The sequence below is a fragment of the Chrysochloris asiatica genome, unplaced genomic scaffold (genome assembly GCF_000296735.1).
Source record: "Chrysochloris asiatica unplaced genomic scaffold, ChrAsi1.0 scaffold00245, whole genome shotgun sequence".
In the NCBI taxonomy this organism is placed as follows: domain Eukaryota; kingdom Metazoa; phylum Chordata; class Mammalia; order Afrosoricida; family Chrysochloridae; genus Chrysochloris; species Chrysochloris asiatica.
In genome coordinates this window covers 1,237,008-1,258,290 of record NW_006408763.1, presented here as the reverse complement: position 1 = coordinate 1,258,290, position 21,283 = coordinate 1,237,008, and the positions used below count along the sequence as shown (strand labels likewise).

Sequence of the window (21,283 nt, the reverse complement as noted above, 5' to 3'; positions counted from 1 at the left end):
CTAGCACACCAGTCTCAGCGGTTGTCAGCCTTTCTGCGATGTTTCTCTGCCCCCTGGTGGCGGAAGAGATCTCAGAAGAGCAGCACCTCAAGTTGGGGGCTCTCCCTGGATGCCTCATGCTCTGTCCTTACCCATCCTCCCCACCATTTTGGCCAGGAAGGAATCCAGAAGACTGGAGCCTGGGCTGAAGCAGAGGTGGGACCTGCAGGTAGGAGCAGGTGAGTCTGCAGGTGGAGGATGTTGAGTAGGGCCTGCAGGTGGAAACCAAAAGAACAATTATTTAAGGAGGAGGCCAGACTGAGCCTGCAAACAGGTTGTTCTGCCAGTCCTCTTGCTTGCTGAGGGGGCAGTGGGAGTCCACCATGGGGAATGACACAGGCCTCTGGACTTGGGTGTTGGCTCTGCTCTTCTGTCTGCCAGGTAAGCCAGCTGCGTCTCGTGCCTGGTTTTGGCTCCAGCCTCTGGAGTGCTTAGAGAAACCAGGAGGATGTGGCTGGAGCTAGCAGGGATCTTTAATGGCTTTGAGAATGGGATCTCTTCAAGAACAAGTCAGCTCTTCCGAGGGGTGGCAGTCAAAGCTTCTGAAGCTCTGGGGATTCCAGAGGGTCTGCCTGGCTAGAGAGAGAGCAGGTGTGGTGTCTAGGCACCCTTGCTGTTTGGAAGGGGAGCCCTTCAGCCCAGACTAGGGCTTGCTCAAGCTGAGCCCAATTTCCAGAAGCCTGGCTTGAGAAAGGAAGCCATTGAGCAGGGTTTGAGGCCTCCCTCCGTCCTTTCTGCCTTCTCCCCTACCAGATAGTACAGTTGCCTTTTGAACCAAGTGTTGGCTTCACTAAGGCAGCTCCTTTCTTGAAGTTGTCTAGGCCTGGCCCAGCTCCAGTTGAGGAGCTAGGCAGGCTCCTAGGACTCCTTGATGGAGGTCTATGCTTTGTGAGGGACCTGAGTCTTTAGGCCTGATGCCCCCCCTTATTCCTGGCATTTGTGTGTGTGCCTCTGTCTCTCTGGACCAGGTTTGATCCTTGGAGCACCCTCAACTTCCAGTTGCCTAGGAGTCTGTGATACCAACTCTCCAGAAGAAATGCAGGAGTCCTGGGACAAGGACATCCCTGCAATTAACCAAGGTGAGGTCATGTCATCTTCTAGCCTAGGGTGAGATGAAATTGTACATATAGCATGATGAAAACCTGCTGAGCACTTGCATGTACAGAAAAAGCTGGGAGAACGTGCACCAGCATACTTGGTGAGCTCTAAGTGGGTAACTTAAGTATGTTTTTAGTATCTTCTATGGTTTTTGAAAGAAAGGGAAAAACTACAGGCTTTAAAAAATGACTTGATAAAATAGGTCCTTGGATCTCTTTGAGTCTGAGTGTTGAATTAAATCATTAGTGAATGTTTGAGAATGTTATCCAGCCTGTACTGGTGTGAGGGGGTGGGATGAAGGTGCAAAGAAATTTATTGGGATCTCAGCTGAAGAATGAGAATGTATCCACATCCTGAAACAAAACCAATAGAAATAGAGACTGGAGTTCAGATGTTGAAGTCACCCAGGGCTGACGCAGTAGTGGACAGAAAGAGAACTGCACAGGGATATTCCACCTTCTAGTTACTGTGAATGATCTATAGGTGGACAGAACCAGTTTGAGTCTCCCTTGGGATGGCTCTTCAGACATTATAGAGCCAACTCTCAGCTTTGTTGAGTTATAATTATTTGGGAGCTTACCATAATAGAAAGGAGCTCTGGTAGCGTAGTGGTTACAAGTTGGGCTATTAACCTCAAGGTCAGCAGGTCAGCGGCTCTGCAGGAGAACGATGAGGCTTTCTGCTCCCATAAAGATTTACAGCCTCAGAAACCCTGTATAGGGTCACTATGAGTTGGAACTGACTCCACAGCACATAACCACCACCACCACTGTAGTAGAAGTTGTTGGTGCTCTGCTCAGGTGCCCCTTACTGGGAAGCACACACCCACTCCTCAGCTGCTGAGGATATTGGCTATTAATGCCTCACAGCTGCAACCACACTTCCGAGAATGGTCCTTGGACAAATGAGCTGCTTCTGCCTAGATGACCCACAGCCAACAAGAGATAATAAAGGATGGAGTCTGGCCTCCTGCTTCAAGGTGGAATGACTCTTTGTTGCTATTCCTGTTTGAGAACTTTCTGTGGGACCTGGCTGAGCCTGCACTTCAGTTGAATTGTCTTCTTCCTCATTCTCCTCTTTTGTTTCCCTCCCTTCCTTACAGTTACTCCTGAGATCACTTCCCCAAGAATCACTTGCAGAAGACAACCTGTCCCAGGCTTTGCTTCAATGGAACCCAATCTAACATACCCACTATGTGCTAGGCCTCATGGGGTTATGTTAATAAGAGTTTATGGAGAAGTCTGACATACTATGGCAGGAAGTTAGGTTGGGGAGATGAGAAGAGATGAACTGAAATGTGGAGAGGAGAGGGAGTGAGTAAGTGTGCATGTGTGAGGGAGCCGCAGGTGCCAGTACTCACCCTTCTGTAGTGGTATAAGTTGAACTTTCTATTCACTTGTCACCACCAAGACCAGAATAGAATGCATATGAGTAGAAATAAAAGAGGGGATAAGATGGAAGAAGAGCCAAGGCATGTTCTGAGTGGCTTGGGCTAGAGTACAGGATGGAGACAGCATAAAGAAAGAGGGCAGAGTTGGGATTCTACTGTGTGAGTTGTAGGGACGGTGGATGTTGTGGACTGTGCTTGAGCAGGAGAAGAACTCCATCAGGCTGAGAAGCAGCATATTTATTTAGCTGGGACTCCGGCTGTGCCTGAGGTCACACAGCCTCAGAACCAGGGATGCTTAACTCCAAAGTTGAGAGACAGACTTCTGGAAGTAAATTGGCCTGGCCATTGAAACTTCCCCTGAATCTGTCCCTGGAGTCTGTGGACATGGATAATGGGCCAACATATATTCCTTCCTTCCCAGGCCTCATCCCAGAGGAAACCCCAGAGAGCAGCTTTCTCCTCGAGGGGGACATCATCCGGCCAGTGAGTGTGTCCATGCACAAACATGGGTGTAAATAACCTTACAGATAGGACTCTACCACCTACATTATGGGGTGTGAGGAGTGAGATTTGGTGCTGATAGCTTGATAGACCTACCCCCCTCTTTTAAAATCAGTCTGAGTGCTGGAATGTATTAGGAATGTTGTTAGGTGGTCATGGTGTCAACTCTAACTCATCGTGATGCTACTATGCATAGCAGAATGAAACACTGCCTGGTCCTCCACTAGCCTCACAATTGTCCTGTTTGAGTTCATTGTTGCTGCCATTGTGTCAATCCAGCTCATTGAGCCTTCTGCTTTTTCACCAACCCTCCACTCTAACCAAGCATGATGTCCTTCTCCAAGGACTGCTCCTTCCTGACAAATATGTCTACAGTGCAAGAGACGGAGTCTGGCCATCTCCTGGCTAAGCTTCTTCCAACACAGATTTGTTTGTTCTTCTGGCGTCCATGGTACTTTCAATACTTTTCGTCAACTCCATAATCAAACGTGGTCTTCCTTATTCACTGTCCAACTTTCACATGCATATGAGGTGATTGAAAATACCATGGCATGGGTCAGGTACGCATTAGTCCTCAAAGTGACATCTTTACCTCAAAGATTCTTTTGTAGCAGATTTGTCTAATACAAGATGTCAATTGACTTCTTGACTACTGTCTCTGTGAACACTGGCTGTGAATTCAAGCAAAATGAAGTCTTTGACAACTTCATCCCCCCCCCCCCATGTATATATTTATTCATCCAGTTATGAGGATCTTAATTTTATTTACATTGTGAAAGAAAGGTGACTCAACAGAATGCGGAAATCATTGAATAATATCATTAATGTCACGGACAACTAAAATTTTGCTGAAGATAATTCAAAAGTGGTTGTAGCAGTACATTGACAGGGAGGTACCAGACATTTAGGATGCATTTAGATGCCGTGAGATGATTTGCTGATATCTGATGGGTCTTGGCTAAAAGCAGATAATATCAAGATGCTTACTTGTGCTTTATTGATTATGCAAAGGCACTCGACTGTGTAAATCATAACAAACTATGGATAATATTATGAAGAATAGGAATTCCAGAATACTTAATTGTGCTTACGAGGAACCTGTTCATAGTCCAAGAGGCAGTTGTTGGAATAGAACAAAGGGATACTGAATGGTTTAAAATTAAGAAAAGTGTGTGTCAGGGTTGTTTCATTTTACCATCCTTATTCATTCTGTATGCTGAACCAATCCCCAAAGCTGGAATAGATGAAGAAGAATGTGGCTTCAGAATTGGAGAAAGATTCATTAACACTTGAGTATTATTGAGTCAACTAATTAATAGGCAGATACTCATTAACTCAATAATATGCAGATAACACTACCTTGCTTGCTTGAAGAAAAGTGAACTTGAAATACTTAACTGATGAAAATCAAAGACTACAGTCTTCCGTATGGATTTCACCTCAATGTAAACAAAATGAAAATACTCAGAACTGGATCAATAAACAACATCATGATAAATGAAGGAAAGATTGAAGTATTAGGAGTAAGCCAGCCTAAATGATAAGGGAGAGTGATACCTGAAGTGGTGGCAGCAGTCAACCTAGGAAGGCTTCCTGAAGGAGGAGACGTGTATCCTTCCCAGGGGAGTTACTTGGAAAGTATTGTGATGAAGGAAGATGCGGCCACAGGTTTGTCAAGAGTGGCTAGATGGCAGCAGTGACTTGGGAAAGACAGCACAAGGGTAAATGCAGAGAGGTGCTCTTGACCCAGAGTTGAAGGGCTGACTCAGAAAGGGAGAAAGAAAGCTGTATAGGAATTGGAGTGACTTGTGCAGGAGAACAGGACCATATTTACTACAGCTAGGGATGGCAGAAGGCTCTTGAATAGTACAGTGACTTGGTGAGAGAAGCAAGACTGTTCTGCTGCCTTGGAGGCCACCCCCTGGCTCCAAGGATGGGAGGAGAAAGGGCAGAGTGAGGTGAGGCCCCTGTTGTCCAGTCAGTGCATGTTTGGTGTGTGTGTGGGCAGACATATGACCATCATAGAGCAGTGAAACATGTTGGTGCCTGGAAGGGTAGAACATGATGATGATACTTCAAAGGGTTTTGGTGGGAGGAAGAGTGGAGAAAAGAGCTACTGAGAGCAGAAGTGTTTGCATCGTTCACATCAGCCAGGACCCTGTCACCATCTTCTTTCCACCTCCACATTCAAGGATGCTTGATGAGTTGCTGTTCTCTAGAGCAGGGCACTGCTGAGGTGCTGGGCTGAGGTTGCTGTTCAGAGCCCTGAGTCTTTCTGAACTAGGATGCCCTGGGGTGCTGGGACATCTAGCTATCCTCTTCAGGGATAGGCTTTTCTTAGATTGATTTTTCTACTTGAGAGAATAAGTCACAAATTCTGTATCATCACAGAGCAGAGGACTGTGTCTTGTTACATCATAATTCATGTAACTGGCCCTACTTATCTCCTCATGCTTCTATGGAATTTCTCATGGGCTCCCCACCTTCACATCCCTAGGCCTGCCTCTCACATCTTTAGGCCTCCTCTTGTAGCTTTGAGGCATGTGGGTGGTCTTGTGTCCTGGGGGATCCTGAGCTACTGTCTCTCCTCAGAGTCCTTTCCGGCTGTTGTCAGCTGCCAGTAACAAGTGGTCCAAGAGTAGCAGTGGCTTTGTGGAGATCCCCTTCCTGCTCTCCAGCGAGTACAGTAAGTGAGCAAAGTGGGAGGGGCGGGGTCTCTCCTGATTCCGGGCCTCTGAGTCCTGGGAGCTGGCAGGCACTCTCTTACTGCCTCAACCCAGTGGTGCCCTCACGCAGTTGTGGCTTCTCTCCAAATTGCTTTATTTTCTTCCTTTTTTATCACCACATCCCTTCTACCATCACCACCCAAACTATAGCTTCAGAAGTCCCTTTTACCAGAGTCCTTTTATTCTATGGCTGCTTGAGTCTGGAGGGTTTAAATCCTGAAAGAGCTGATTGAAGGACTGTCTGGTCTACTTAGAAACCCATTGGTCCAGGACAGTAACTTACTCAAGGTCACATAGGTAGGGTCTACCTGGAGCCCATTATCTTGCTGCCCGTTTTTAACATTCTGTATTGGGAGAGTTTGTAGGCCTGTTTCCTGCCTCCTATGCACATCTCTGGTAGCGTAGTGCTTACGAATTGGGCTGCGAACTGCAAGGTCAGCAGTTCGAAACTACCAGCTGTTCCTCCGGAGAAGGATGAGGCGTTCTGCTCCTGAAAGATTTACAGCCTCGGAAACCCTGTGCAGGGTCACTATGAGTCGGAACGACTCCATGGCATATAACAACAACAACATGCACATCTCAAAGGGGCCCTGAAGGGTGTTCAGCTGGGGTGTCTCTTCCCAGATGAGCTCAGTCGGCAGGTCATCCTGAAGGCGTTTGCTGAATTTGAGCACCTTACATGCATTAGATTTGTCTCCTATGAGGGCCAGAGAGACTTCATTTCCATCGTCCCCATGTCTGGGTAAGTACTCCTAAGAAGGTTTAGGGGTAGGTGTGTTTATATGTGTGTATGCACATGCACTGACAATGCACAGGGGAGTGACTTTCTGATCTGGCTTCTGCATTCAGCTAGCAATTAACCAAGCTATTGTCTAGAAACCTACTTCTAGGCTTTTCCTCCTAGGTCCAAAGTCTCCCTGTCTATCCTGAGGGTTTGCCCAATATGAAATAGAACTGTAAATAATCAGGGTGGGATTTAAGGTGCTGAACCCTCACTTTACAAAGTCCTCTTAGGGCAGACGTTCTGTGTGGTGAGTGAGTGTAGGCTTTGTGGGCCAGACCTGGCCTCTAATCAGGGCTCAACAATGCATGTACCATGTGACTCTGGGCAAGTCCCCTAGCTTTGGAGTCTTTCCTACTTTATCTCCCATCAGGAGCCTGAGATAACAGGTATGAAGACCTTGTCTAGTCATCTACGTGTAGGCATGCTCCCTACGTTCTCTTGCCGCCTAGGCTGGTCAGTGGGGTTCCATGACACTCACCTCACAGAAGGCCAGGCAGTGAAGGGACTGAGGCGGGAATAACAAACCTGAGTCTATATACCAGAAGAGGAAGAGAAGAGCCTGTCCTGACTTGACTCACTTGACTGTCTCTCCTGGCTCTTTCTTGCAGGTGCTTCTCTAATGTGGGGCGCAGTGGAGGGATGCAGGTGGTGTCCCTGGCACCTGCCTGTCTCCAGCGGGGCCCTGGCATTGTGCTGCATGAGCTGATGCATGTACTAGGCTTCTGGCACGAGCATGCCCGGGCTGACCGGGATCGCTATATTCGTGTTAACTGGAATGAGATCCTCCCAGGTAAGCCAGCTTATGCTCAGGTCAGCCTGGGCTTGGAGGTGTTGGTGGGGAGAGAGGGTAGTGGGTTCAAGCCAGTACCTGAGGAACCGCCTAGCTCTCTTGAAAGAGGTGGTCCATTCTCCCCACCACTTTCCTGATCCCCTGGGTAGGTTGGGGTTCCTCCTCCTTTGGGTCCAGAAGAATGGTCCAGCTGCTGCTGCTGCTTTGGACTCCATGCCTCCATCTCCCACCCATAGTCATGCCAGGCATAAGGCAGACTCCTTTGCTTTGTGTCTCATTTCTCCTTATGGGCACTTCCAGTTTCTGAGGATAGATTGATGATTTCTTATGATCCATGTTCCATGGGCATCCAGCTAGCAGTCCCATGTGCCAGGCATGGGTTGTGTGAAGTGGGAGGGTAAGAGCTTTACTCCATGTGGGGGAGCTGAGAAGAAACAAAGTCCCAGAAGACACTAGTATACCTGTGCCAGGTGCCTGGTGAAGGGGGCCAAGGGCAGTGCTCCAGGGCTCAAAGAGTATGAACTGGGCACTGAAGGGCACCTCAGCAAACAGATGGCAGATGGAAAGCCAGCTTCAGCTTGACTGGGGGGCGGTCCATTGTAATGAATGATAGTGAGTGGCAGCTCTGTGCCCACATGATGCTGGGCACTAGAGATCTGATCCCAGTAGTGGTGAGACAGACCTCTGCCCTCATGGGGGTTGACTACCTACTGAAGGTGAGAAGAGTAAAGATATTTTATGAAGGAGCAAGAGCAGAGGAGAGGCATAATTAGAAGTTTGGTTTGGGGAGTGGGCTCAGAGGAGGAGCTGGAAGCCTTCCTGCAAGAAGAGGGCTTCTGGAATGAACACCTATTCTGTTGCTGAAGTGTTGGCCAGATACAGGGAACAGCATGCAAGCAGACTTGAAGAATTGGATGCTTTGGGGTTATATGGGGAGCACCCGGTATTGGGATGGGGATTGAGACTAGAGGTTAGGCTGGAATAGTGGGGAGGATGAGAGGTAACATTAGAGAATAGAACCTGCAAATAAGAGAACCCAACCCCTTCAAGTACTCTGGGATGCTTATTTACATGTTTGGAAACCCTATACAGGGTCACTGTGATTTGGCACCAACTCCGCGGCACTTAACAATTATAAAAACTTACAATATTTGAAATAGAGTTAATATAAACATTCTGATCATGATGTAGTAATAGTCAAAATAAATTAAAATGAAAAGTAACAACAACAACAACAAAAAACCCAAAACAACACAAATCTTTCTTTTAGTTCTTGGGTTAAAGAAGAAATATAAACTGAAATAGAAGGAATTCTTTAAAGTTGTCATAAACACTATACTGCACATTGGGATCTATGGTTCACAGCTAAAACAGTGCTCAAAGAAAATGTATAGATTTAAATACTTTAATAATAGAACAAATACATTAAGCATTTGAATCTAAGTTAGGAAAAAAAAAAAGAAAAAGCTAAGAGGAGTTAAGAAAAAGTAAAAGCAGAAATTAATGAGTTAGAAAACAAGCAGCATTAATAAATTCAAGAGTTATTTCTTAAACAATAAAACAGGTTAAAATAACAGCTACCCTAACTGAGTGTCTTTTCCTGCCTAAGAATGGAGGAAAGTGAGAATATATTTTTATTTAGTTAATACGAGCAGAACAAACTCTACACTCTGCCAAGGAAGCATAAATTAATAACCAGTGACTATTGCAGGGTATGCGTAGTGGTTACGAATCGGGCTGTGAACCTTAAGGTCAGCAGTTCGAAACTACCAGCCGCTCCGCGGGAGAAAGATGAGGCTTTCTACTCCCGTAAAGATTTACACCCTCGGAAACCCTGTACAGGGTCGCTATGGGTCAAAAAACTGACTCAACGGCACTTAACAACAACAACAACAATTGCAGGGTAGGAGAGGAGGGGAGATGGAGTGGGAGGCTTTCATAAAATATCTTTTAATATTATTTTTGAACCATGTGAATATATTGCCTGTTCAAAACTATGCTTAATATATGAGTTTTAAAAGGAAGAAATTAGTTCTTTAGGGTCTGATTTTTAGTCTGACAATATGGTGGTTAGGACCCGCCAGGCATGGTTGTCTGAGGTCGGGGATGAGGGCTTTACTCCAGGTGGGGGAGCTGAGAAGTGACGCATGTCCTGGAGATTCCAGTCTGCCTGTGCTAGGTGAGAAAAATGAGGCTTCCTGCTTCTGTAAAGTTGACAGCCTTGGAAACCCTATGGGGCAATGGTGTGGCACTGTAGCATCAGTACTAGACTGCGAAACACAGGTTGGCAGTTCAAATCCACCAGCTGCTCCTTGGAAACCCTATATAGGGTCATCATGAGTCAGAACCAACTTGACAATGCTTAACACTACCACAGGGTTGCTATGAGTTGATATCAACTCAGTGGCAATAGTTAATATAGAGGTACTGGAATGCCGATTTGATTAGAGAGAAAGAGGCTGCTGGTGACCTTGTGGAAGATGGGGAATGTGGAAGTTGCTAGGCCTGAGGGAAGTGGGGTGTTGGGGATAGAAAGCCCTTAAAGCTGGACCAAGGAGTAGGTATTTTATCTTGTGGGAAGAGGGATATCCAAACCACATCGAGCAGTGTGTGATTTAATGGAGGTTGTTGGTTATGTAAAGATTAGCCCTGTACCTAGTGAATTTGAGGAAAGGAAGAAGTGAGTAATAGAACAATTTAGAGGTGATAGCCTCACCTGGTAGAGGTCTGAAGCCTCCCCTGGCAGGGATGGAAGTGAGTGATGAAGGCATGAAGAAGACAGAGACAAGTACTAGTAGTTTCTGACTGCCCAGCACAGAGGTATCACTTGCTATAGAAGTCAGATCCATTGTTCCCCATAGTCCCCGGACCTTACCTTCTCACTTCTAGTTTGCCGTCTTTCCACATTCTCAAGTGTTCTTTTTTCCCAGGTTATGAAGTCAACTTCCTCAAAGCTCGGAGCAGTAACATGCTAGTGCCTTATGACTACTCATCAATAATGCACTATGGGAGGTGAGGACCTCCTTTCCTTTCTTTTCTGTTCTTCCCTCTGCATTGCTTCCCCAGCCCATGCTGTGATAACACTCCGGCCTCTGCCTGATGGTTCTAGGCTTGCCTTCAGCCGGCGAGGAATCCCCACTATCCTGCCACTCTGGGAACCCAGTGTCCACATTGGCCAGCGGTGGAACCTGAGTGCCTTGGATGTCAAACGGGTCCTTAGACTTTATGACTGCAGAACAAGTGGCCCCTCTGATAAAGGTGAGTAAATGGGGCAGAGTAGTCTGAGAGACATGGAGAAGGTTTAAATGACCATTGATAGAAGAATAGATGAACAAATGGTAATAATATATAGTCAGACAATGGAATATCATATAGCAATGAAAAAAACGAGTGAGCCAGAAATACATACAACAGAGATGGCTCTCAGAATTGCAATGTTGAGTGAAAAGCTAAGTCATAGAAGACTACATTTGGTATGATAATCATTATTGTAAAGCTCAAAAAACAGTAAGAAAGAAGCAAAATATATTGAGAGGAAATACATTAAGATGTGGTAAGAAGCAAGGAAAGATTAAGGGAAATTTTAAGGAATGGTTACCTCTGGAGGAGATAGAAGAGTGTATGGTTTCCTTTAGCTACATAGATAATGTTACAGCTCTTACGTTGAATACTGGGATTGCCCATCCTCCCCAGACTACATATAGTTATTATTGGAGTCCCTGGATGCAGCAAATGGTTTAGTGATCAACTACTTGACCATTCAGAATCACCCAGAGGTGCCTCAGAAGACAGTCCTGGTGATCTGTTTCTGAAAGGACACAGCCTTGAAAACTTTAGGGAAGAGTTCTAATTTGTACACACAGGGTCATCATTAGTTGGAATGGTCTAACTGGTAGCAAACTATATGAACTTCATATAATTTACATGTCATACAACTCACATAGTGATTTTTAATACATTAGCAAAGTTGTGCAACCATAACCATAACCCCCCCCAAAAAAATCCTGTACCAGCGGTCACTCTCTGATCTACTTTTTTGTCCCTTAGATTTGCCTATTATGAACATTTCTAATACATGAAATTACATGTGTGGCCTTTTGTGACTATTTACTTCATACTACTATTTTCAATGTTCTTTCATGTCATAGCATGAGGCAGTGCTTAATTCTTTTTTGTGGCTGAATAGTACTCCATTGTATAGCTACTTATATACCATGTTTTATTAATTCATCAGTTGATAGACATTTGGTTATTTCCACGTTTTGGCTGCTACGGGCATCTGTATGTAAACCTCTGTGTGAACATATGGTTCAGTTATTTTGGGCATGTACTTAGGACTAGAATTGTTGGGTCACATAGTAACTGTTTAACTTCTTAGTCACCGCCAAACTATTTTCCAAAGTGGATGTACCATTTCACATTCTCACCAGCAATTTCTCCAAACCCTTGAAAACACTTAACCTGTCCTTTCATTATAGCTATATTGGTGGTGGTGGTGGTGGTGTGCCATGGAGTCAGTTCTGACTTACAGAGACCCTGCCTAAGATTTCTGAGGCTGTAAATCTTTATGGGAGCAGAAAGCCTCATCTTTCTCCCACAGAACAGATGGTAGTTTCGAACTGCTGACCATGAGGTTAGCAGCCCGACTCATAACCACCATGCTACCAGAGCTCCTATAGCTATATTAGTGAGGTGAAATGGTATCAAATTTTAATTTTAATGTGCAAATTCCCTGATGGTTAATGGTGTTGAGCATTTTTTTCATGTGCTTTTTGGGCATTTGTATATTTTGTAGAATGTCTATTGAAATTCATTGTCCATTTTTTCAATTGTGTTATCTTTTAAGTTTATTGAGTAAGAATTCTTTATATATTCTGGATACTAGTTATTTATCAGATATGATTGGATTTTGTCCTTTAAACACAAAAGTTTTTCATTTTGATTAAGTTCAATCTACCTTTTTTTGTTTGTGTTTTTTGCTTTTGGTGTCATGTTCAAGAAGGCTTTGCCTAACCCGAAGTCATGAATATTTACCCTTAACATTTTCTTCTAAGAATTTTAAGTGTTCTTAGCATTTAGGACTAATTTTTATGTATGATGTGAGGAAGAGGTCCATTCAAATACTTTTTCATCTGGATATCCAGTTGTTTCAATACCATTTGTTGAAAAAACTATGCTTACATATATATTTTTATTATACCAGATACTATATTTTTTAACTGAAAGAGTGGGAGATGATGTGGTCTAAGTTTTGTGGAAAATTCTTCTGGAGATCTGAATATCATGAGAATAGGGAGGTGGCTGGTAGGGCTGTCAGTCAAAGGTTTTATTGCGATAGTGGACATGTAAGCACATTGATGCTTAAGTGATGACCCCAAGAGAAGGGAAGGGTGAATGTGGAGGGAGAGTCAAGAGCATCCAGAGTGTTTGGGGAGGGGGCTGCCCTTGGTGAGAGCTGAGACGATCTGGACCTAATAAGGAAAAGAGACATGTAGCCCTGAGTTTGCATATGGGTCTTGAGATATGCAGATGAGGGGCTTCTATTTTGAGTCAATTGATCTCACAAAGGATAAGGTAAGGTGGCCAGCTGAGAAGTGGTGAGGAGAAAGATGAATCTGAAGCCTCATAGACAGTATGAAGGCTGTCTAGAGAATGGGCAAGGAGGCCTTAGGCAGTTCTGGGAGGTACCTGGTTGCTCAGATGGAGGCATGGCATGGACAGGATAGTTAGTCATTCAGGACTGGGGTTTTACAGGCATGTGTGACAGAGAATGTGTCCAGAGGAATGATTACGGTGATGAGCTATGCAGTCTAAACCGAGTAAAAAGGAGCAGTCCAGAAGCGAGGAAGGCAAGGATCATAGGGGTTGGAGTTGTATGAACCAGTGGTCTCAGGAGCTTTGAAGAATTACGATACCTGAGTAAGCTTTTACTAGAGGCTGCTGTCAAAATGGACTGTGAGGAATGGAGACTCCAGTGGTGGTAGTTTCTAATGCTTACTGGGTTTGGGTAGAAGGGAAGAGTGGGCTGTAGGCCAACGGGGGATATGGGATGGAGTGGGGAGAGAAGTCTCTGGTTGAAGCATGCCAGTGTGGAATTGGTCAGTAAAGCCATTAGCGCATGGACAGGAGTGAATGAGATGGAAGATGGCACTCAGGGAGTAAGAATATAAGGCTAGAAAGCTTGGGTCTAAAAGAAGAGATAACGGTGGTGGTGGTTGTGTGCTGTGGAATTGGTTCCAACTCACAGTGAATCTATATAGGGTTTCCGAGGCAGTAAATCTTTGTGGGAGCAGAAAGCCTCATCTTGCTCCTGCAAAAGGGAAGGAATATTTACAGAGCAGTAACAGGCAGCAGGCATGGTCAAGGCTTCAATAGCAGTGAAGAACAAGGGCTGCCCACCTCTTGGTACAATGCATGGGCCTGAGAACACTTGGAGCCCTATATCTTCCTGATGCCCTGGATTTAAATAGGCTTGCAGGTTCAGGAAGAGTTCTGGAAGGAAGTTTCCCATGCAGGATGAGAAGTGAAGGTATTGCTGTGCATAGAGTGTCTCGAGGGCTGCAGTGCTGAGTCAGTTGAGCTCTGGTAGCGTAGTGGTTACGAATCGGGCTGCGAACCTTAATGTCAGCGGTTCGAAACTACCAGCCGCTCTGCGGGAGAAAGATGAGGCTTTCTACTCCCGTAAAGATTTACACCCTCGGAAACTCTGTACAGGGTCGATATGGGTCGGAACCGACTCGACGGCACTTAACAACAACAACAACAACAAACCTGAGGTGGGAGCAAGGGAGGTCATAGAATGACTGAGATCAGGGCCAAATGGACAGGGAATTACTAGAAACAAGTGGGAATGTGAGAATTTGGGTCTTGAAGGGTTGAGGAAGGGGCTTAGCAGGGGTTGGGCAGGTGGGTCAGTCATAACTGGTTATGGTTGCCCGTGGTTATTCATCGCTGTGAATCAAGCTGAAGCCAGCCCTTGCCACGCACCTTTCTTCTAGGACTTGACATCTTCTGTTTCCTGCTCCAGGCTTCCAGGCCAACAGCAGTGGTAGGAGCTCCACTCCTTCCCCCAGGACATACTTGCAGAGATTCCTGGAGGCATTGCTGGTGGAATCCAGAAGTCCCCATGCCAGTGGCTCTAAGACTGGAGGCCAGCGTGTTGCTGTAGGATCTGGAGAGAACTCACCTGGACAGGAGCCCTCTCCTCAGCAGTTTATCATAGAGGCTCCTGCAGAGTTACCTCAGGCCCCAGTATCCACCTCAAGCTCAATGTTTGGAGCAGATGCTCTTGGTATTGTTTTGGAGCAGCCTCAGTTGGCTCAAGTGCCCACTGTACCTTCATCTCCATCTCTAGAAGCAGAAGAAAGTCAGCCAGGACCTGTTCAGGCTGCTTTGGGAAGTCCAGCTCTGGCAGGAGGTCATGTACCAGGAAATCACTTTAGGGGGATGCCCAGAGGTCAAAGCTGTGGCTTTTGCCCCCAAGTAGGGAGGGTGTCGTCTACCTGAGGAGTCAGGTTGCCCAACCCTTGGTACATCTGGTTTGGGCAACATCCCCTTGTCTATCAGCCGTAGTCTGGCTGTCTTTTCTTAGAGGTATAGATCCCTCTCCCATCTTGTTCCCCCAAGGGCTCCTTCCTTGTCCCCCCAAGGGGACAGACAAGCTGAGTTCCCTAGGTCTGGTTTTGGGGAAGGCAGGCCTACTGGGGAATGCTGTGCTGTGCTGTCTGTCTTCTACCCCAGCCCTGTGGGATGCTGGGAATGGGAAGTGATATTCACCAGTGCTCCAGGGCTAGGTGATCTGGGAAGATGCAGATTCCAGTGTTGAGGGTCCCTGGGAGCTTATGCCTGTGTCCCACCCTCCCAGTGCTGACCTCATGTCTCCCATGGGCTTAGGCCTGGAGAGACCCTGTGGCTGGGATCTCCTGTCTGGGAGCTGGGTGCTGGGAATACTGCTCTGTAAACTTACCCTCTAGTCCTGCTTTCCAGGAGACTTTCAGAGCCCAACTTGTTCTCCTGCAAAGCAGAAAGACTCCAGGTGGAGGGGGCTGCTAAAATGGGGAGATGAAGAGGTGGGGGCACCGCCAGAACTGCCCCTCATCGGCTCTGTACCAAGAGATGGGCAGTCCTGCTTGCTCTTCACTGCCATTCCCAGACTGTGACTGTAGTTTCCAAGATTTCTTGTCTCCAGAACTTGGCAAGAAGCAGCTCAGAAAGGTAGAAAGCGGCTAGGAGAGGGTCCAGCCCTCCATCTCCCTGCACATTTTCCCTCAGCCAAGCACTTCTTTTCTCCAGCTGCTGGCCTTCTTGGGAAGGTTGGTCCAGGAGCAAAGAGTCTCCAGCAGGTACCCTCCCTTGTCCGGCACACACTGTTCTTGTGGCCTGTCAGAAGCCCAAGGAAACCCGTTTGGGATGGGAGTGGGAGAGCAGGAACTGGTGCCCTGGCTCAGTAGGGCTAAGGACCTCAGATGTTTGGGGGCAGAAATAAAAATTAAGTGCTTACTATGTGTCAGGTACTGTGTTCTGACCACATCCTGCACACCCACAAATGCCCTTAACTTTTACACTGCCCTATGAGGTGGGTACTGAGGTGGATATACCCATTTTCCAGACAAAGAAACAGGAGTAAACAGACTTGTCCAAGGTCGTGTGTCTGAGGAGAACCAATGCATGGCTGAGGCTTTGGGGCTCTTTGGTGCCCAAAGAACTTGACCTTTGCCAACCTCCTAGGCTGGCTACAAGTTGAGACTGGGTCAGGGGTATGAGGATACACTTGGGACCCTGGAGCTTCAGTGCTCGGTTGGCCTTGAGTTTCAGTCTTGAATCAAGAATTTTCTAGAACTTAACAGCTGTCCTGTCTCCAGCATTAGCATCAGGAAGGACTTGGGGGAAAACGCTTTTCTCAGACAAAATGGTGTATGTGTGTGAGTGAGTTTTCAGTGGGTTGGTGGGTGGGGACTCAGCAGAGATGTTGGGGCAACCGTAGGATCGAGGCAATAAGTATAGCACCTCCACTTACCAGAAATAGACTGCCTAACGACCCCTCTGTTTCTTCAAGTGGCTCAGACAGGTCTCTGGCAACTGGCTGGGATTTCTTTGTATGCTGCGAGGCCCTCCAGGCTCACAGATGTTGCTCATAATGAGCATTATGGTCTTTGAATCTGAGCTCTCCAGAAGGCGAGGGGAAGCTGACTGGGTCTGGTCCACAAGGGGAAGACAGGTCCCCACTCCTCTTTGGGGGCTGGTCACAGACAAGCGTGTCCTTGTCATGAAGAATTCCTGCCATCTCACAGGAAACCGCCTATCACGACAGAGCCTGGTCCCCAGAATAGTTCTGCTTTGAGGTCTATTCTTCAAGTCCCACCCTGAATAGTATCTAGTGGTCCAGTCCCTTGAGACCCAGCACTCAGAGATGTGGGGGTGTGATAAATATAGGACACTGGGGTATCAACAGGCATCTGGGTGCTAGCCTCCCCCCTCTTCAGGCTCTGACCTGTTCACCTCCATTTCCCAAGCACATCGTTATTTGGGCTGATGTACTTATTTGGCTGACTTGTACTGAACGTCTACATTGTGCCAGGCAGGCTCTGCTATAGGTATTGGGAGTAACATAGGAAGAGGTGGGGTTCTGTTCTCATGAAGTCATCTGTTCTCCCTCATTTAGGGATGGACCATAAATGACAAAACACCAAGTATTGATAAGTGATGGGGCTGTTTCTTTTGGCTGTTGAATGGGAGGGGCCTCTCTGAGGATTAGGTATTTCAACTGAGACCCAGATGACAAGAGAAACCTGCCTGTCAAAATCTGGAGGAGAGTAGTCAGTGCAAAGGTCCTGAGGCAGACATGATGTGCCAAGTCAGTGTGAGGGGGAAATTAGCAAGAGGTAGAGAGGCAAGCCAGGGCCAAGTCAGGCAAAAAGGGAAAGGGAACAGATTATGAGAGTTTAGAGACCTGTGTCATGAATTTAAAGTCAGGCCAGTGGATGCAATGAATGTTTCACTCCAGAAAGACCAGCTGTTTGATCACCAACAGAGAGTCAATGGGTAGTTTAGGTTTGACCAATCCGGCTGCCATAGAGTTGATTCCAACTCATAGTGGCCCTGTAGGACAGAACTGTCCCCTGGGGTTTCAGGAAGCCGACTGCTACACATCTTTCTCCTGCAGAGTATCTGGTAGATTCAAACCACCAACTTTTTCAGTTGGCCATTGAGTACTTAACCGTTGTGTCACCAGGGCTCCTTAGGTTTGACCAGGGTTGGGGTTTTGTCAGGTAAGTTATGAAGGGAGAGAGGATGACTGACTGACGTTGTAGCTCTGTTGGGTTGGGTTCTCTGGATGTTCTGGGAATAAGAGTCTTAAAGACTTGAAAGGCTGGGATTTGGGGGACAGTTGTGTGAAGCTTGATTGGGGGTTAGTCCAGAATGGATACTTGGGGATGAGGTGCTAGGCCTGTAATCTGGTAGAAGCGACTTCAGGACTTTCAACTAAGATAGCATATCATAGTCTCTCACAGTTGGGGCTGGAGTAGCCAGCTTCCTCCTCTTTGAAAGAGATGGCATCACTAAGTCACTTCTCCCCTGTGGCCCTTTTCCAAGGACATCTCTCATGGTACCTTCACTTGGACACTACCTGAGAAAGGCTCCTATGTGCTGCTGCCACTGTCCCCTCAACACTTAGGTCAGATGTCCACTCTGAAGGAGGAAGAGATGTAACCTCTCAGGACTGTACGCCAAGGTTAAAGTGGCACAGTGTACCTGGTGCTCAGGAGCTTGGAGAGCACAGTACCTCCTCCTGCCTAGGTGGGGGGAGGGGTGGGTGGATCTTGAAGAGCAGGTTAGGGCCCACCAAGCACAGGAAAAAGGATGTTTCTGGCAGAGCAAACTGTCCTTGGAAGCGCTGGAAGTGTGAGGACTCAAGGGTGTCCAGGGAACAATCCAGAGTCTGGAAGGGCAGGAAAAGAGGGCAAGTGACTGGCTGTGTTCTAGCAGCCTCTTCCCAAACCATTTCCCATGCAGTCCAGATGCAGCTGGGCATCCTCTAGGCAGCTGGTGGCTACTTGCTGGTCTGGGGACTGAACTTTCTGCCAATCCTAGTGGAGCAGGATAACAGTGGAAGGTTGCATCTGGTTTGGGAAGAGCTGTAGAAAGCCCTGCTGTGCACGGGTTGGATGGGCTCTAATTCCTGCACCTGGCAGCCATGGGGTGCTAGGAGAAGAAGGCAGTGCCTGAAGGCATGTGTGTGGCAGTGGAGATGGAAAACTGAAGTGAGTGAAAACTGAGTTATGTAACTGGCCCACTGCCCTGAGGGGGTGGGATGAAGAGGAGACCTAGGCAGAGTGGCTGAATTGAGTAGCATGGGTGCTAAAGTTGCCAGGCAGTTCCAGCTGTGGGTATGCATATCCCAGGTCCACTGGTCAGTATGCTTTGTCCCTGATGGCCCTCACCTATGCTGGCCTGGGCTGGTAGAGGTGCAAGCAATGCTTGGCACTGAGTGAAACCAGAATGCCCCTTCAACGAAGGCCCAAGTGAGCATCCTTTTACAGGGTTAGGGAAGACCTGGCAGGAAAAGGAGCATGGATATCTCTGACCTCAGTTCCTGCAGAGTCCTAGCAGTTTGGCCCTTTAATGAAACCAACCAGAAGACAAAGGGCTGATGTTGGTTACAGTGGGAAGTCTGGAGCTGCTTTGGGGCCATGCCCACTGCCTCTCACTTGATTATGATTGGGGAGGGTAAAATGTTGCTCTCTCCCAACGGCCGTACTGTGCACCCAGACTCTTTGTGCCCTGGATCATGGAGCAATGGGAATAGGCAGGGATTTAGCTTACAGGGCTGCTTTTCAGGCTCTGTCCTCAGGGGAGGGTCTCCTGGGCCATTCCACACCTGGTGACCTGACCATGGCTTCCGGCCCTGCCCAGCCCAGCCTAGAGAGTGGGAAGGACGCACACCTAGAACCTGTTGCTGGAGCAGTCGACAGAGGCCTGGAGGCTGGCTGTCCTCTGTCAACTTGGCCTAGATAGTACCCTTCTCCACTCCAATCAAGCTTCAGACATTTGGCACTCAACAGAAGAGCTGTGTGATTTGGTAGGATGACAGTGATAGGCCCGGACCAAGGAAGAACCCTCCACCTACCGGGTGCCTGGGGGGTGGGCTGCTGCCCATCTGTGTCTAGGGAGGGACCAGACATTGTGGGCACTGAGAGATCACAGCCTGGCCCTTGCAGGCAGGAGCAACAGTCCAGTGCTCCTGATTCAGGACTGGGTCCTTTGAAGGAGCCCTGCTTTCAGAGAGCGATTGATGCTTATTTATACACACAAAGGATGCCACGCAGAGCTGTGGGCTATAAATATGAGAAATGGCTCCAGACTAGACTTACAGCATTAGGGGCTTGGGAAGCTCTGAATAATAAAAACCAACAAACAAGCCCTTGAGACTGCCTAGGCTGCCACTGGTGATGGTTGGGTGAGGGTGTTGGAGGGAGAGCAGGAACCCAGCAGTTCTTTTGCGGTGAGATGGGGGCAGGGTAGTCTGGAATTTCTTCTTATCCCAACTCTTTCCACTGGCTCCCCAAGAGAGGATTGTGGTACGTATTTGGGGGAGTCAAGCAGGACTGGAGCAGGGAGGGTATGAACCACAACCCTAAGGAGGCCATGGGAAGCTCCTCCCTTCAGGCTGCCCCAAGACTGACTTTTTCTGAGTTGTGTCAAAAGATACCCCACTCTTGTCCCTCAGTTCTCAGGCAGGGACCTCCTCTTCTTACTAGTCAAGGGGCTGGAGTTCGCCACCATTTGCCAAAACACAAAACCCTTGGCTGAGTCTCAGGTACTGCTGCGACTTGAGTCGAACTCAATTTTCTTTATTTCTTTTGCTCTTAATGGGATAAACTGAGGCAGCTACAGGAGGAACGTGAAACCTGAAGTCAGATTTCAAGCTCTAAGCACTTGCTTTCCTTGCCAGAGTTGGGAGTTTTTCCGTGCCTCCAGGAGAAAGAGCTCACTTGCGTCTCCAGGCAGAACGTGGGAGACGGCAGGGGGCGCCCAGCTATGCTTCTCTCCTCAAGCTCTGCAGGCCCGACGGAGTACAGGGTGGGAAAGGATTTTCGGGAGTGGTTGGGGCAGTTTCCTCAGTCCTCACTCTGCTGGCTTCTCCACTGTATGGGCGCCGGCTGCAAGGAGTGGTTTTTTGTGCCTCTGCGCTCCAACACACACAACCATCCCCTCCTTGGGGGACTTTGGCGCCGGGCGGAGATACCAACTCTTGCCCTCCACTCTAGATCTGGGTGCTGTCTAGTCGGCCAGGAGAGTGGTCCTACCTTGATAATCTGCAGATGCATCAGCCCTACGTCCCAGGTGCCAGGGCACAGACCCTTTCGCTTTTGCAAGCATCTTTCCTTGAGTCCTGAAAACCCTAAACACCTGGCCTTTCTGACCTTACATGCGCGGCGGCTGGGAGGAGGAGTAGGGCTACCAGATCGGAGACCCGGGGTGCCAGGACGTTTTGCTCCGCCGCCAGTGCGTCCTCCGCCAGGAGCACCTTGCCCTGCATCCCACAGCCAGCCCAGCCATTCTCCCCATCTCTGGCTCCCGCCTCCAGTCTCCTCCCTCTTCCCGCCCCACTCTCCTTCCCACTCCCCTGCCACGGCGGGCTGCCTGCAGACGCGGCTCCAGACGAGAGCGAGAGAGCTGGGAGGACTCCTCGGCCTCCGCGTCTCTTCCGAAAACGGCTCTCGCACCCACCAGCTAGCTCCGTGCCCCACGGTGTGTCCAGCAGCCACGTGGTGGGAGGACGCAACTTTGCCCTGGTCCTCAGCAGAAAAAGGACGGCAGCAAGACTACTTGGAAAACTTCTCAGGGGCGGACGACAAGGACACCGGGAGCCAGTGGGAGAGGATGTAGGAGGATGGCGGCTGGACCAGGACGTCCTCCGACCTCCTGGGCTCCGTTTGCCCTGGCCATGGGGC

At 48.0% G+C, this 21,283-nt stretch overlaps 1 protein-coding gene across 1 annotated transcript; it reads left to right on the top strand.

Moving 5' to 3' along the window:
- Positions 1-362: 362 nt before the first annotated feature.
- On the top strand, positions 363-21,218 carry ASTL (astacin-like metallo-endopeptidase (M12 family)). Its single transcript, XM_006873551.1, has 13 exons — positions 363-420; positions 1,008-1,118; positions 2,949-3,010; positions 5,621-5,714; positions 6,379-6,496; positions 7,147-7,328; positions 10,259-10,340; positions 10,438-10,586; positions 12,433-12,438; positions 14,356-14,810; positions 20,056-20,145; positions 20,597-20,672; positions 20,917-21,218. Exons 1-13 carry the CDS (start codon positions 363-365, stop codon positions 21,216-21,218), a joined length of 1,785 nt encoding a protein of 594 aa, XP_006873613.1.
- Positions 21,219-21,283: the final 65 nt, after the last annotated feature.